This window comes from Halichondria panicea, chromosome 2 (assembly GCF_963675165.1).
Source record: "Halichondria panicea chromosome 2, odHalPani1.1, whole genome shotgun sequence".
Classification (NCBI taxonomy): domain Eukaryota; kingdom Metazoa; phylum Porifera; class Demospongiae; order Suberitida; family Halichondriidae; genus Halichondria; species Halichondria panicea.
The window spans coordinates 5862832-5880344 of NC_087378.1; the positions used below are offsets into that span (position 1 = coordinate 5862832).

The 17513-nt window shown below is 40.5% G+C and overlaps 1 protein-coding gene across 2 annotated transcripts; it reads right to left on the reverse strand.

The window, feature by feature from the left end:
- Positions 1-52: 52 nt before the first annotated feature.
- On the reverse strand, positions 53-17498 carry LOC135332199 (bridging integrator 3-like). 2 transcript variants are annotated; one of them, XM_064527565.1, is made up of 12 exons: positions 10165-10298; positions 9779-9824; positions 9572-9587; positions 9362-9388; positions 8659-8699; positions 8217-8278; positions 7467-7546; positions 1479-1573; positions 1192-1252; positions 704-799; positions 437-571; positions 53-313 (listed from the first exon to the last, which is right to left on the reverse strand). In XM_064527565.1, the coding sequence occupies exons 2-12, from the start codon at positions 9784-9786 to the stop codon at positions 125-127; spliced, it is 810 nt and encodes a 269-aa protein (XP_064383635.1). In that variant the 5' UTR covers positions 9787-9824; positions 10165-10298; the 3' UTR covers positions 53-124. The 2 variants fall into 2 exon arrangements, with proteins under 2 accessions (XP_064383635.1, XP_064383634.1); XM_064527564.1 differs by lacking the exons at positions 53-313; positions 437-571; positions 704-799; ... (5 more) ...; positions 9362-9388; positions 9572-9587 and adding exons at positions 10854-11123; positions 11831-11895; positions 13427-13647; ... (1 more) ...; positions 15670-16073; positions 16219-17498 and having other exon boundaries at positions 10165-10554.
- Positions 17499-17513: the final 15 nt, after the last annotated feature.

Consider the following 17513-nt stretch of genomic DNA (forward strand, 5'->3'; position numbering starts at 1 on the left):
ATTGCAATGCCATTTACATCAGCAATTGCATTCTTGCCTCGCTTTCAAAACACAAGAGCAAATAGAATTAATGTCTACATTTACATACACGGATAAAAAATATGTAGCAGTTGGCTAAAGAAAGTCAGGGCATTGGAGTGTGTCCGACTATCGAAAGATTTCTAATATCTTCCAAGTATTTCTCTGTGTTTTTGATAATGTTCTCCTCAGACATTACATCTTGTGCTCTCAGAGCTGTACTGTCGGGCAGCTCAGACTGCAGCTGAGTTAGGCCAGCGAGGAGTGTCTCACTGCAGCTGTGGTAGTATAGTGCCTGTGGACGAAGAAATATCACTATTCAAATCCAAGAAACAAATTACGAAAGTATCTCCACTGAATACAAAATTAATTATATACATGTGTACTACACTGTTATCACTATTCAGTATTGATATACCTGGGCTTTTATAACAGCTTGCAAAGAGAGATCAAAATACTCCACTCTTCCTTCATAGAGCTCTGGCATTTCCTGCATCATTCTCCCATGCACTCTCTCATAGTCTTGCTTGGCAGAGGAGAGAGCTCGTGTAAGCTGCACAGTGAGATCACATTCCTTAAGCAACTTTCCTCCTTCTTAGAACGGAATCAGATAAGCTCAGAGAAGCCGTACAGTGTATGTGATGGAGGGGACAAGACTATACAAGGAAATGCTGTGTTTACATACCTGGTCCATTTTAGTCTGAGCTGACACTTGATTTTGAGTGGAGCCAGCAGATTTTCTCCCTTGCTTATCCATCTTAGATTGTTGTTTGTCATACTCCTAAGTGGTGTGTGTGTGTGTGTGTGTGTGTGGGGGGGGGGGGTCCGTGTGTGCATGCATGTATGCATGTAATGGTTAATATATGTATGTAATGGTGACAACTTTTTATATCATAATTATAGCTCACTGCACTGCTCATTTCAAACTTAAACAAAGTCATTTCCGTAAGAAAATATCAAAGCACACAACAGCCTTATTGGGGCCCTTTACTGGCCCAGTTAGGTGGGTGCTGCAGCCACCAATTGTTTATCACACACTATCTAGAGTAACTGTGGCTTCCTGTGGCTGAGACCTGAACAAACATACACCACCACACTGGGCGATAAGTTGTAAGATGAGGGGGAAGATAGCCACACTTACAAATCTGATTAGACACAGGTTTTCGCTTTTACCTGCAGCTTAAGCTCTCTTTGTTTTGCATTAAACTCCACATGTTTGTAGACATTGTTAAACCTGGAGAGAAAAACAAAAAACACAAGAATTGGTCTCATTGGGAGCCAAAACACTACATGTACAGTTGTAGGAAGAGATGTGCTTATGGTCTACAGGCTCGATACCTCCACAGAATGTGCTTGCAAAATTAGGGCATTTCTTGTGAAGTGAAATCCAATACTCGTGAAGTAATACGAGTACGAAAAATGTGTTATTTGATACCTACAGTAATTACAAGCATCATTACTTTTTCATTGGCTCTGCAAAAGTCACTTCCTGGCTGGTTTTGAGAGCTTTTGAGTGGGTACTCATTTCATCAGCAACACCAGCCAAGGTTTCAACCTATAAAAACAATAACATCATTATTATGAGTCCAGATCTAGCTATCTATATATCTTGGGTACATGATTGCACTCCAGATACGTGTACGTTTAATCTGTAGCAAACCTTTTGGCTAAGTTACACAACATCATGAAACACAAACATACAAGGTGGACATGCATAGCTACACATTCACTTCTTCTAATCTGGTTGGCACCATTTTCAACATTAGAAATACTTGAGTCAAAATAGACAAGCTGTAAGGCAAACAAACATATTAACTCTAGCACTAACTATCACAGCTGAGAACAAGCAGGAAGCAGCACTTGCTTAAGACAACACGAGATAGACTGTACAAAGTTAACATCACCAGAAAGGTATCAGAAGATTATGAAAGGCCACCATCACTCAAAACAAAGCCAATCTCTTACGTAGCTCTAGACCACTATAATACCTTACATCAGAGCATTTTAGACCATCAGCATTCTTAAGTACAGTAACTCAATTAGGATAGTATAAAACTAACATATAATATGCAATGTGTACATTTAGGCTTAGTCATAACTAGTGGTCCATTATGTCCATTTTCATATACTACAGCAAATAAAAACAATTCCAAACTTTAATCTGTGCAATGTAAACACTAACCGTTCTACCCACCTGTATACACGTACATGTGTAGTGTCTGCTTTGGCCTAACAATCTTCAAGTTGTCAAACATCTCTCATTATTCGGTTAATAAATTATCTCTAGTTGGAAACAAACACTTAAGATGATTATGAAATGGCCTTAATTGAGATTGTACGTCAATAACAAGCCAGTGTCAGATGTACATGTAACATCAATCGAGGTTGTGCAGGGCAGCAGGGCACCAGATACGTGAATATGGCTTTAAAAAATTGAGACACATGGTTGTTATTCTCACTCAGAATTCTGTTTGAGTTGCACACAAAACCTAAATTACATGTACACTGACTCGATAAGGACCACAGGACTACAGGTAGTCATGTTTTCTCACCCACACAATGGCAATCAACTGCTCTCAAACATTCAACTTAAAGCTCTAACTTGGCCACAAGAGACACTGACCAATAACAACCGCCTACAACACTCACTATAAGAGGCCATGGAATTAGAACATTGGTATTCAAACAGCTCAATGAGTGGGCGAAGATAATAGCCCAGAGCAATGTGCCAAAAGCAGCCAAAAATTTTACTAATTATCTATTCAGCTTTGTTCCTTATGGTAAGGACACTTGAGTAACTGTATGGGATTCACAAGAGAGTAAAGACAATATTAACAAATTTAAACTTGTAACGGTTCTTTGTGTGGCCAAGGAATGCAAGGATTGTGTGGGTGGGTAACTTGATCTTATTCGTATCCGCATAACACCATAATTCACCTCTGCAATAGCATTAGTGTACAGCCAGGATGAATGGTCCCCATGCAACCATTTAAATACATGAAGGTCGTACGGAATGCAGACATGTGGGATTAGAGTTATCTTCTGAAACTGTCACCGCTAGCCTTTTCTCACTTTGAAGTCTGGTTTTGCAGTACGCTACTTGCAAAGACTGCAGGTGCTTTTCAGTTGTGTTTATTATCCTAAGATTAACACGATGTGCTGATTAAAAATTAACTTGTAAAGCTAAGGTACATGTAGTTGACGACATTTAACTATAGCGAGTGACATACATGTATAATTTTATGTACATAAAATTAATTACCAAGAATGCCTCACATTTTAGTGGAGCGAGGTCTTGCATATATAGGCCATCTACCATATGTTATGCTTCTAAAAATACGTATGTCTAAAGGGAAAAAGTTGTTTACACAATTCTCAAATTTACACCATACACAGATGCCGACAGCTTACTGCAGTTTCGAAAATGACAGCTGGTTGTTGATAATACAAGTACATGTTGTACAAGTATATATATCTCTTAACAGAACAAAGGGACACACATGCGATAACCACTGTTATTGGTTACATAGCCTAATGTTGACAGCTAGCATAAGAAAACAATTGTGGCTTGTACACATTTGTTTTTCATTACTTCATCCATTACAAGGGACATAGGAAATGGTACAGGGAATTGTTAATTATGCCATAGCTAGCTGCAACTGTTTTAGAGTTACTGTTTTTTTTAGATTACATCAGTCTCCTCTCTAAGTACAATCCTGAAGTGGTTTGTTAATCAACTTTCCCTGTTTATCGAGACCCTTTCAGTTGCAAAAACAGAACTTTACATCATTGGTAATTACGCCCATAATTGCCTCTCAGATAGCATCCCATAGTTTAAGGCACCTTCCTTTCAAACTTCCTTTAGGAAACCACAGGACGTAATTAAGAAATTGCCCCACCACCATGGACAGAAAAGATAACCAGGTGACAATGATTTAGTGAAATAACAAACTAGAGGGCTAGCTGATACAAATTGACAGAGCGGTACGTTAGTTGTACATGTAGGTTTTGTACACGTACACTATAATAATTATGAATAGGAATTAAGAGCTGACCTTGTACATGTACAGTAGGTAGGTATCTAATACAGTTGCAGTGTCCTTAATTGCAGGGCTGATTGTTGGAGGTTCCACTGAACCGCTATTTCAAAAGCAGTTAGTGAAAACTGTTATCGTCTGTTATCGTAATTCTGTGTGTGATGACACGTTTTTCATATGTCCGATATTTTACAGCACTCAACAAAATAATGAATATACATGATTCTAGTGTAAGAATCAATGAGTGTGTGACAACTATACAGCTCAATGACAGCATTCTTGGATCTGAGTCACTGTGTCAGAATGACCAAGACAAGTTTATTTCTGGACAACTCGTTAGAAAACACATCCTGTGCAAATAAGAGCCACCTACACATTCCCACTACAACACCCACCCACTCAAACTGGTAATTTTTCGAGAGTCAGGCACGAGATGGGTGGGTGGTTTTGTCTGCACACAACAATAAACTATTGAGTGTGTGCCAACACTGGAGCTCGGCTGTGGCTAAGTGGCGAGTTAGAAAGTGGGGTGTGAACTTCAAAGAACAAAAGCAGAGAATGCATATTAGTCAGCTACATAAGCTACTGCTTGACTGAGGCAATGGACTGTTGAAGTTACCGCTTGCCATCGACCTACATGTAAACTAGAATTATTCGATAATTTTGCTTTCACCGTGATGGTTGAACTATCCCTTGCCCGGCCCGTATGAGTGCATGTTCATTCCGTGAAATGATACAGAAACAATTATGAGTTCAATCAGGATATCTTAGCCACCATTGCACATGTCGTACAGCCAGGTTAATATGCCTCAAAGCCTCCATAGCATGGTTCTCACCTTAATGTTAGTTGTACGTAGGCTATACTAAATACAATCATTGTCAAATTCGTATTACGTACATGTATGTATCGAGTATTAGTATAATGATACTTTTCAGTACTTCTATACTAGTACATATTGCAGAGTGAAAATGATTATAGCAGCTACTACTTGTGCGGGCCAATATTAATAGTGTGAGCAATATACATAGGGACAGTTCTTTACTGCTGTCCATAGTGGAGAGATGATTCTTGGATGCAGGTTTAGTAGTTTCAGAGCAGAATGTACTCTGACATCAGTACTAGTACTTTTACAGCGTCATTGCTATGACGAATATGAATGTTTGCACATGAGCACACAGCTTAGCCATTATAAACACATCAGAATCGACTCAATTCAATGGATAATATGCACATAGTTAATCTCTTTAACTCAAAGCAGCGGATGTAACCTAGCCATAACCCCATGCAGTCAATCCATACACACACAATAAAGGCATAAAGTTTTGTGTGGTACGTGACTGTTGTGACCCAGCTATGGCAAACACAGGATGTTATGAAACTGATGACTAGTATAGCGAGTTAGACCCTATCAAATAGGAGTTCAAACTAAAGCTGAAACAGACCCAGCAATACAGTCAGTACCTACCAGACAGTCAGCCCACCAAATGGAACGGTTTGTATGCGTGCTATCGCCACCACGCCAATTACCCAATCTGCCAAATAAGGCCTTCCATTGTAGGGCTGAGTGACATGATCCATAATTGCCTAATCAAATTATACCTGACTTTATATGGAGAGTTCGTATTAAGACAGCTACACACTCCCACCCACACAATACAGAGGATTTAACTAAAAATAGACGAAGATATTTGTCTCCATTTATTTCAGAGGAACATACCAAAAACCACTACAACAGTAAACTAAATTAAAACAGGTGTTACAATGAATGTTAAGATGCATATCACGCAAACATAGTAGCAAACACAGTTATGAAGGAAGTATTCAGAGTTTATTGTGTCAACACGCCTGAATATCTAGCATACCAACTCATGAGGTGACTTGCTTATAAAGAGCTACCTATAAATACAAATAGCGCTGGAGCTATGGTTATATTCACTGCTGCTAATTAAAAAAACCTATGTGCATGGCCAAACATCAACTGAAACCACTTCTTTATCACAACAGACCAGTCAGCCTTCTTTGAGGCTAGAGTGGAAATCATACACTGACACTTTGATCCAAACACATGACCAACTGATGAGCTAAAGGTCAATAATATTATGAAATAAGCTAAAAATGAATAATAATATTGTACTTGGTGGTCCCCCCCCCCCGATAATTATACATGTAACAGTATGAATCGAGCACTAACTATGGCTCTGAGTCAAATAACGTCCTAAACTACCGGCCTCCAGGGCAATTCAAAATAAGAACCGGCCATAGTATACGAGGTAATGACTATTGTAATGGAGAATAATTGGACTAGAAAAGGTGTACAATGCAGCGTAACTGAAACACTCCAAATCTCTAACGAATCTACTACTTATGGAAAGGGAGTTTCACTGTTCAAGTAGTTAACAGCCAAGCCCACCATCGTTGGTGCTAAAACCTATGAGCAAGCACTTTATCTTTCCATACATGGTAAAGTCACACTTTTTATGCATTAGCAATGCTCTAAAATGCACTAGCTGCGACCCAGGTAATTACATTCAAACCACGCTCTCATCAATCTAGTCTAGTTTCTGTACCACATGAAGGAGAAGAGTTAATGGATACCCCTACCTGCTGAAGCATGTATAATGCAATGGAAGTGTGTGCACTTAATTACACAGTTGTCAAATAAAGAAACCTGCAACGCTAACCACTGATCAGAGCACTGAACCGTCATGCCCTAATTTGGTTATAGTTGGACTTACACACATGATTTACCAAGAAATCCCTAGAATCAATTACTCGAACCTTATATAGCTGGGATAAAGAGCTCTAATACAATCGCTATAGATACCATACAATGGCTGGTCATCAATTAACAATGTTGATGTTTCTACAGTTGGGCTGTTGACCCAAGGCCACAAGAAAACACTAGCAGATTACATCCATATGTTAGAGATGTCCGGCTGATAGCTAGGGCCTGAATGGAGGGGTGAACTAAGCTAACGCAAGTACAAAACCACATATTCAGGTAGTGTTAAAAAGTACGTTGCTTGGAGACAGATTTGTCGAAACATACTATGAAAGTGAGCAAACATAGTCATGCACTTAATGTTTGGGTCATTGCTGCACGACCTTGCACCGCTAGATTTTACCTTACATAACAAGGACTATTCCAGCTACAGATGAAGTAATAAAGACCATCTAGGCTTTCTGATTGGAAACTTTCACACTGACATCACTATTGTCTTTCAAACCTCTGCCACCAAAAACAACTTCTTTTGGCATCCCACACCACACACCCATGCATGGTTTAGACTATCAGCTCCGTAATTATATGTTACCAGGCAACCACTGACTACACTCAATGGAACTTAGTGGTGTCACTATCCACTATACACGTGTTTTTGTAGGCCATGCATGTACATTGTAATACTTACAGTTTGCTTCAGTGGCTCTATCTTGCCATGTTGGGATGACTTCAAATGAGACACCAGTCGCTGGTTGCTAAGCATCAATGCTGCATGGAGGAATGAACTTGTGATTCAGAATTCGTATTTTACATTATCGAAATAGTGTAACACTTACATGTATATAAGGAAAGTAGTTATTGCTCGGGTTAGGATTGATCTGTGATTAGTGTCAGGTTTACAAGGCAGGGGTCACCTTACCATGCTCGAGCATGTAGACACAATAGCCAATTTATTTATTGAATGTGCGCAGTGGGAGACACAATAATTATAGAAGTTCTTCTGGATTGATGGTGTAAGACTCTGGCCCAGACTGGACACTACAGACTATACATTACCTTCAATCAATAATAGCAGTCCCAGCTGCCTTCACTAGAGACAATATCTAATGCAAAACATTTCGTCGACTTGCGGAAATGCATGTACACTGATTCACATGTAAAGATTGCAGGCCCATTTTATCATACACGTACAGTAGGAGCCAGTATAGTTCCCGTTCCGTAAATGTCCGTAGTATGCTGATAAGGCGCATAAAAGTAAGCTCAAGATACGCTACGTTATTTATTTTCGATTAAACCGTTATTAACTTTTACTCTGGCCACACCCATGCAGCTCGTAGCAGCTAGCTTGTATATGTAGCTACATAGTACTCCAGAGAAAATGGAATTGTTTTCAAGCAGGTCCTAATTTAGCTGCTTTAATAGAATAAGTAAAACTTGCCTGTTTCAGCGTCATTGCACTTTCTCATGTCCTTGTACATTCTTTTGGACACTGCCTGCATCCTGTGTGTGTGTGATAGGATATGTCTGATCGTATATACGTTGTATACTGGTCGATAACATGTGTACTTAAGGGAGAACAAGATATAAGTTAGTTGTGAGGCTCGCTGAAGACTTGTTGTTGTGATTATACGGCTAGACAGTGAAAATGAGAATCTTGCAGTTTCATATTGAAAGTGACAAGTTTTACGAGCAAGGTTTCCCACACACATACAGCAAGGACTGTAAAGACATGCATGCGGGGGACTGTGTTTATAATGAGACTAGACTTATGCGAGGGTGGGGGCACTCCACCACAGCACAGATGTGGCAATGTAGGCGGCCATTGAGAAACCAAAGTCTCGCTAAGCAAACAAAATCACATAAAACCAGTAATTGCTTACTGTCTCAGTTTGCCCACTTCTCTTTCAAATTCGACATCGTCCTACAAAGAGAACATCATTAATTTGGTGGATGAGTCTCGGACATAAAACAATTTCCATACAAGGCAAACATGCCCTATAAACAATAAGATCAGTACATCATAGGGGAAGAAGCCATAGAGCCATGACCAGTTAAGGACTTAAACTGACACTGTGGTCAGGGGACTAATGGTTTCCTAGACTGCAGTCTCCCCACACCATCTGCTTCCTGGCTTCAAACCCATGGAGGGGAAAAGGGGAGAGTGTGTTTACTAGACATCCATTGGCTTCTACATTAAACTCAACATCATGCATTAAGGTAAACAGGGAGAAACGAAACCCCCTGCATAGACATGATAGGATGGTTTAAATATTATTAGTGGGGGAATTGAATTACTCTCAGAAGCATGCAGGGGGGAAATGGTTGCTGGGTGAGGCAGCAAAGCAAGAGGTGTTAGGTAAGAGATATAGTACACTTTTCGGTTGTTATGTATACATACTGTACTAGCTGTACAGTGTGGAGCACATATCAGTGCAGATGTGTAGGTGTGGAGTGTGTCACCATTTAACAGAGAAAAACATCCTGTAATACAATACACTTGTAAGATTTTGGAGCTATGACTCAGCTATTTCATTTGATGAATGGCCTCTAAGGGAAAAATAACATTTTTATATGTTGACTTACTGTTCTTGTTCTTCTTGGGGAGAAAGCCTACATGTGTGTGCGTGTGTGTGTGTGTGTGTGTGTGGGATATTTTGGGCCGGGGCATGTATCTTATTGGGGATGAAGTACTGTACGCATGTGCATAGTAATACATAATACATAGTAATACATAATACATAGTAATACATAATACAGTTTCCCTGTTTCACAATAATTATGAAGAAAACTCACCTTCTTAAATGGAATCCTATATAATATCATCGATCATCATGAAAAGAAAAAAAACACACATTATAATATTAGGCACATGTACCTGGCCAACACAGTAATACCTACAGTACCAAAACTTCAACTTAAATTTGGACTCGGCTAATCATGTAGATCGAGAGTGTATGCACAGTCATGCAAGGCACACTTAATACAAGTGATGATCCTTACCAGCTCATGGTCAACACTCAGCTCTGGGTGTATACTGCAACTAGCTCTGTAAAAAAATCATTAATGAGAAGTACGTTATACTATTCCTTTTATCAATGTAGGCGACAAACTATATGTATCATGTAAGAGGCAAGAGGTGAATCTGATACGTATAATTATTATAAGCCATCTGAAACAACAACGTAGTGTACTGCTTCAATAGCTTGTGTACATGACTGAGATCCTGTAGACAGATATCTCACAAGGGATCAATTGTAAATTCTGGTCGTACCACAATGACATGCACTTTTTTCTCAGACTGAGCTGAAAAATCGTGACTTCACACGCAAGAGTATATTTGACAGTCCTTTTCTACCTAGTATATAAGCTGAGACATTACAAGGTACCTCTCATGTATATATAGGACTGCTTGTAGGCACAGAATCGCAATGAAATGGCTCAGTTCACTTTGATCACATACAACTCCATCTTGTTGGCAAATAAATTACGTCACCATGCAAGAAAGTGGGTGGGGCTGAAATGTGCAACAAGCACAAAAACGAACTACATGAAATGGTATGCACATAATAGAAACATGAGTAGCTAGTTGTGTCCTATAGAGGAGGTAAAAGCACTATCAAAGTCTGGGAGAGTACTGTGTGTCAGGTGGTGGGAGGAGGGCGGGTGTATGGGGGCTCCAGCGTAAGGCACAGAGTACTGATTGAAGCCGGAGTCGCGGTGTGTCAGCGAGGGAGCACTGGAGACGGGCGTCACAATGACTTGGGTAGTAGCTGAGCCTGCAAGAATGAAAGAACAAGTTAACTGTAAAATTTAGTGCCTTGAAGCAAAAGATTATGTGCAAGCATACACTGGACTCGTACGCATGTCCGTATCATTTTACTGGGCCTCATGACTACAACACAACAAATGTACTTGTAGAGACACTAAGTTACTGTAGGAATAATTTATGTTGCTCCTCGAGGCGGTTTTTACATGCATATCTTATCAACTAGTGTCTATAAATAAAACATGCACTAAAGCACATAATAAAGTGCCAGTGCGTATACTGATTTAATACACTATAGAGGGCCTTTACCTGCAGCTGTATTTCTGTGATGCTGTCCTCCAATCTGAGGCCATTGGAAATAGCCGCCTGCCCCAGGCACTGAGCTGGTAGCCCCAGGGAAGGCTGTGGGGGTCATGTTGGAGGGATATTGATAGTGTTGTTGATAGCTCATGACCCCTTGATTAGGGGATATCCCAGTGAGGGGTGAGTAGGGGGGGAGGGTGGATGTAAGAGGAGTGGGGGGGAGCATTGGAGAGTGTCCCGGCCACATACCACCCTGCATCATGTGGGGGTGGTTGCCTGTAGAGGTAACATAATTTATTATCCAAATAATTAGTGGATACTGTTTTCGTTGTAATTACGCTCTATACGAATCCCAGAATTACAACCATAATTATAAATTCATTTGTTTTTCGTACAAAGCCTCATATTAGTTACGGTATAGACCAGTACATTTGGTAGCAGTACGTAGCTGTGCTCTTTGAATGATGCAACGACCATATTACTAGAATGCTTTGCGAGCATCAAAATACATGTAACTAAGCAGAACACACTCATCACTGAAACGTGATCTTCTAAGCCTTGCTATACTGCCATGCATGATTATTATAAATTGCTTCCTTGAAGTGAAGTTGACCTGTCATAAACAGTGCATAATTATAATCATGCGACTTAATGGCGAGCGTTGATCACTTCGTAACAATAAAATTGCAAATAAACTGGTACTGGACATACGATTCTTGCAAGAACACAACAGTTAGATTGCGAAGGGTGAAATTTTCTGCTGTTTTGGCTCATTCACAAAGGTTTGTAATACGACACAAAGTTTATTGCTTGGTGCACTACTAGGTCTGCGCATGCTAAAAACACATGCTAAAAATCCAACCACGATCACATGCAAGATAAACTTCCCTGAATACAGACCATGCATGTGGTTCGACTTATTACCTTTTTCCATTTAGCCCTCCAGTTATACGATTTTCAAGCATGATTATTATTGTACTCACCGTACATATCCGGATGCAAGCTGGGTGAATACATCCCATTGTGTTGGTACATCATATCCCAGTCCCTGCAGTAACAAGTAAGATCTATCCCTTACAGAAATGTATAAGTGCAGCACGTATGCTGCACACATGCAACAATGAGTGCTGCATGTGTGCAATGGATATTTATGTGCAGGACAAGCGTGTCATGAGAACCGAGCTATACGGCTATCGTACATATATGCCACACGCATGTAGCCTGCACACATGTCTGTTGCACGCCTTCCACACACATTAAGTTGGTATATGAGCAAACTGCATACAAGCCACACACGTGTGCTTGCACGCATGCATGCCAACTGCACTCGTTCCACACACATCCAGTTGGTATGCGAGCGAACCGCATACAAGCCACACACGTGTACTTGCACGCATGCCAACTGCACTCGTTTCACACACATCCAGTTGGTATGCGAGCGAACTGCATACAAGCCACACACGTGTACTTGCACGCATGCCAACTGCACTCGTTCCACATACTGTAATATTAGCAGCTGTCAAAAGTTTACTTCAAATCTTTGTCAAATTCTGGTCTAGTTAATAAGGACTTATAGCTCTTTTTTAAAGTTGGCTGAAGACTGAAGAGAATGCTAATGTGTCTTACCAACCAGTGACAAGCAATGCTACAGGCAACAAGTTCAAAGGAGAAAATCCCAGAGAAAACTGTTTTAGAGATTGGTGAGTTGTTTACATACTAAGTAGTCAGTCTGTTGGTTCTATTTCTGTAGTGGTTAAAACTAGTACATTAGTATATGTACAAGCAGGAGTCCTTATACACTCCTGGTACAAGGAAGTGTAGTATTCACATTATTTTCTAATGTAGGTAAAAAGAACATTTTCAAACTGCAAGCAAAGCTAAAAGAAAACGCCTCTATACTTCTTATGCAACAGAGGTTGGAGAACTAGGAAAAGAACAAGTATATATAGCACAAGTCCTGTATATAATGTGATCTACTGTATGCTGCAGTTTTATATTGGATAGACGATATCTTAAGTTTCCATGGTAACAATGGCAAGGGCATCATACGTGCATAAAGCAAGCAGCACACGTGCTACATGTATGTAGCAATCTGGAAGCATAGGTGTGAGACAAAAGCATCACACACGTTATGCACACGTGTGACATGTGTGTGGCATGCATACCATACACGTATGCCACACACAAGCAATACATAGGTGCAGTACGCGTGCATACAATAAGAGCAGCACGTGTGCAGACTGCATTCACAGTACATTCATGGGGCACTCTTAGTACAGCTTTTATGTTACTCTCCTCCTGCACTTGTACCACGCTTGAGTGCGAAATTCTAAAGTGTAGCACACGTGTGGCATACATGTCAGAAGTGTGTGCTATGAGAGTATATGCGTGCAACTGATATGTGCCACACACGTGTCACACTCATTGCATTTCTGTAAGGGATACGATACATACGTAATCCATGCATGCAACAACACTTACAGGAAAAGTCAAGCATATAATAAGGCAAACATAACAGGCAAGGAGATATGTAAAGTGGAATAACTACAACAATTAAACTGTACAAGGTTCTGACTTACATTTCAGCAGCATTCTCCCTGAAAGCTTTTGCAAACGGATTGTTGGTGATTTTGAGTTGAGTGACCTCCTCATTCTGGTAAGCGGTTACAGCAATGAAGCTGGTCTCAGGAAAGTCCATCTGCAGTACATTCTTGGGAGGGATTTTCTGCCCTGCAGGTGCCTTAAACTCCTCATCAATAATTAGCCGCAGATAGTACTTATGCATCGAGTAGATGAGAGCCTGTGAGAGAGAGAGAGAGAGATAGAGAGTGAACCACTTCACGGAGGAATAAAGTTAAAGGCAAATACTAGCTGATACATGTACAGCTACATTTGAGTTAATGGAACCGTGGATATGTTGCTGTACACTATGAGGAGAAAGATGTTGAGTGACGACAGCTAGTAGAATGTAATTTGTGTCAGTTGCGCAAATGTGAAATTGGCACGAGGCTTCACTTGTTGTATGTCACTATGGGGTTACAACGCTAAATACTTGAGCACCAGATGAACGTGTAACCATTTCCATGACTACCAGCACAGAAAACAACTTACATTATTTCCAGGCTTCTCCTTATTGTTAGTGACCTTGAGTTTCCTGAAGGACACGCCATGCCTCATCCAGAAGGCTCCAGTGTTAGGGGAGTCAGGGTGGATGTATGTCTCACTCAGTGGCTGCGGCTCAGCATTGCCAACTGCTAACCAACGACCATTCAGAAACTTGAATCGATGGTTGTCAGCCAGGATTACTTCGACTTTCATCGTGTACTTGGCCTTGGGCTTAAGTCCACTCACTGCTACTGCAAATCCAGGAAACATGCGCCTACAAGAAGCAAATTAATAGAAATAGTATAATTAATGCATGCAAATTTCAAGTACATCAATACTAAGGCCAGCAACTAAGAGGGCAATTACATTGTTTCAGTTCACTTGAACTCACAGCTGGGGTAAAGATCACTGCTGAAGCTTACACGAACTAGCCTAAGATCAAAGCAGGGTCAGCAGTGACGGATCCAGACAGGTTCCATGCCCTTTTCACACAAGAACACACTGATGGAGATCAACTTACATGTACTAGCTAGCTGTACTATTTTAGCTAAACTTGTGACTTACTATTGCAATTGTGTAGTAGTTTCTCTCTGTTCAAGCGCTGCGCAACTACAGTTTAGCTAGTAATAAATAAGTGGCTAAAAAGGTAATTTAAGTTTGCTGAGAATGTAATAGCAAGGAGGGGGTTTCCAAGACCATATCTAACCATAGATACACGAAAGAAAGGGATAGGCAACACCCAGCACTTCCGTTGGATGAGGCGAGTTGCTAAAAAGGGGCGTGTAATGAGCAAAAAGGGGTGTGTGCACTCAAAATGTCAGTAAAGATATTAATAGTTTGTAGTATTATAGCAAACTGTGCTCTTGAGGAGACACCAGATACACTTAGACATAGGCTATTAATCTTTTAGAGCTACTATATGCAAAGTGATGAGAAAGTGAGCTCCAAAGGGGGTGTCAGTACACTCTACAAACCATAACAGGTCTGTTCCCAAGTCCTTCAAATGCCATCTCTTCGATCACACAATACAGATAAAGATACTTGTGTTCCACTTTCTAATACCTAAACTGTGTCTTAGAGCACTTCAAACTAGATTACCATGTACAGTAAGAGCAGGAGAGGTACGCAAACTTTCTGGACTTCAGACAAACGTTTCATGGTGCTGCTACTACTTCACTGCATTGAGAGCTGGAAAATATGCTTTGTTCCATGCAGTTATAAACACACTTTAATTCTGTGAAACGTACATGTTATAAAATTATTTCATATTGGAGATATAGGTACATAAACTGACAAATCGGTGTTTTTTCACACAAATCAAGCTGAATAAAAGAAAGCTCGGCACTAACATAGCAACTGTAGCTATCAGTAGTGCTGGGTGTATGTGTGCATGATGCCTGATTGCTTTGAATTTCTCTTTTAGGCCCCCTACGAGAAAAATAAGTAGATATAGGGATCATTGTGTACTTTCTTGAGCGCAACTCGCCTCCAACCAGAGGGTGTGACGTCACACACTGCATTTACCTAGCATCACGTGGGGCGTTGCCTATCCCTTTCTTTCGTGTATCTATGATCTAACCCACGTGATAAAACACAGTTGACCTTTTAATTGTAACACTTTAGGAACCCCCTCTCAAAATTCGCCACTGGTCAGCAAGGCTGAAAAATATGCAGTCCTCAAATACAAATATAATGCCTTTGACTATGGTTTACATACCTTCCAAGTCTGTTGACAATCATTTCAGTTCCTCTTCTGTAGAATTCGTCCCACAGGTTCTTTCCTTCGAGGATGACCTCGATCTGTCCATGCTTTACAAGCTTAGCTCGTTTACGTGGGAGTTCCCCTATAGAGAGTGCTGCAGTGGCCGAAGGTAGGATGGAAGGGGAGATCACATTGCCTTCACAGCTGTTGCTGTTGTTGGAGTTTGTCGGTTGTGAGAGAAGTGTGAGGGTAGGCCCCTGTGAGGATGTGGGGGTTTTGGCCTGTGTGGACGCAAGGAGTTGCTCATCTGATGTCAAGACACTCTGTGCCTGTGAAGATGTCACAGTAGAATGAGCAAAGGAGGCGGACAAGAGTGGTGGAGAATGAGGGAGCTCAGTTTGAAGACAGCTTATAGTACCCTGTGTACACGAGAAAGCGATAGGCAATATCATACATTTAAGCAATCAAATGTCTATACTACACAATTAACAGTTACAGATGCATCAATTAATTACTAGATCATGCATGCAACGTACTGTGGCATACACATTTGTATAGGCCCACCTCACTGCAGGCTCTCTTCCTGTGGAGTAACCTTCGCCACTTGTTTGTTTCATTGTCTGTAGATCGAGCCACGTTCATCAGATCATCTTCTCCCAGCTCATCACTCAACCGGGTCTGCTCAGGAGAAGGGGTAGTTTTGTCTTCTACTGTATTGCAGGCATCACCAGTATCACTGTTTTTGCACTCCCCAGGATCACCACAACGGTCTTCGGCATCTTCAAGCGGAGTCCCACTGACTACTTGCAAGCTGCTACTAATAATAGCTGAGAGGCACGTCTCAGTTGTAACAGTCACTTCATCGACTATAGGTAGGCCTGAGAGTACTTCACTGTTGAGTAAACTCTCGCTGTGTTGAGGGTTTGGACTGCGTAGAGACTTCAAACTGTCGTCTGATGTCGACTGGTGGCTATCCATACTTGGCTAATTTGCTAACTAATTTATGCAAGCTCTGTAAACTGTATGTGTGAGAGAGCTTCTTCACTTCTCTATGCAACATAGAAACTTGCAAACAGCACTTGATTTTTCACTATTAGAAAGTTGCTATCTTCACTTGGTAAAAATGTTTTGTTTCTGAGCTGAAACTGTGACAGACTGAACTGCTGCTTAGCAGAATTTAATTGACTCAATTTCAGTACAAAGTGACAAACTAGCTTTGTGCTATGAAGCTCTACATTAAAATCACTACTTGGTTCAGATGGAATGCAGAGAATGAGCCCAAATTCGAGTACATGAAAGAATAGTTTCACTTATCACCTTTCTCGGTTAAGAATCTGATTGGGGTGACAATTCATCAAAGATTCTCAAGGAGCTGCTAAAAGGTGATTATACTAAATGGCCAATGGAATGTGGAACTGCAGAGAGGAAGAGGGCAAGTGCCAAGTGCCCTAAGAAGTTAGCTATACTCAAGGTATAAAAGAGGCTGATAATATTATAATGTCTCAAAAGAATGTAAAAATAATTGTCAAGGAATGCATGTGTATAACTATGCATGCATGGCATGTTCATAATTATGTTGTTCTTCACCATGTGTGCAAGTAATGTAATCATTTTTGCATGCACAACTTGAGTTTTTAGACCAAAATTATGTATAAGGGAAAGCATTATTTTCTCAGTAGTCAGATCACTATAGTGGCACTTTATGTAGTATAATTATGTCAATGAGTTGAGCAGCTAGCTATGCATGACTATTATATGACTTCAGTAATTATCAATTCTGGCTTTTAAAGAGCACCATAAAATCAACCTAATCAAATTGACGCTTGAGACAATGAACTGGAATGATCTATATTTTGTAC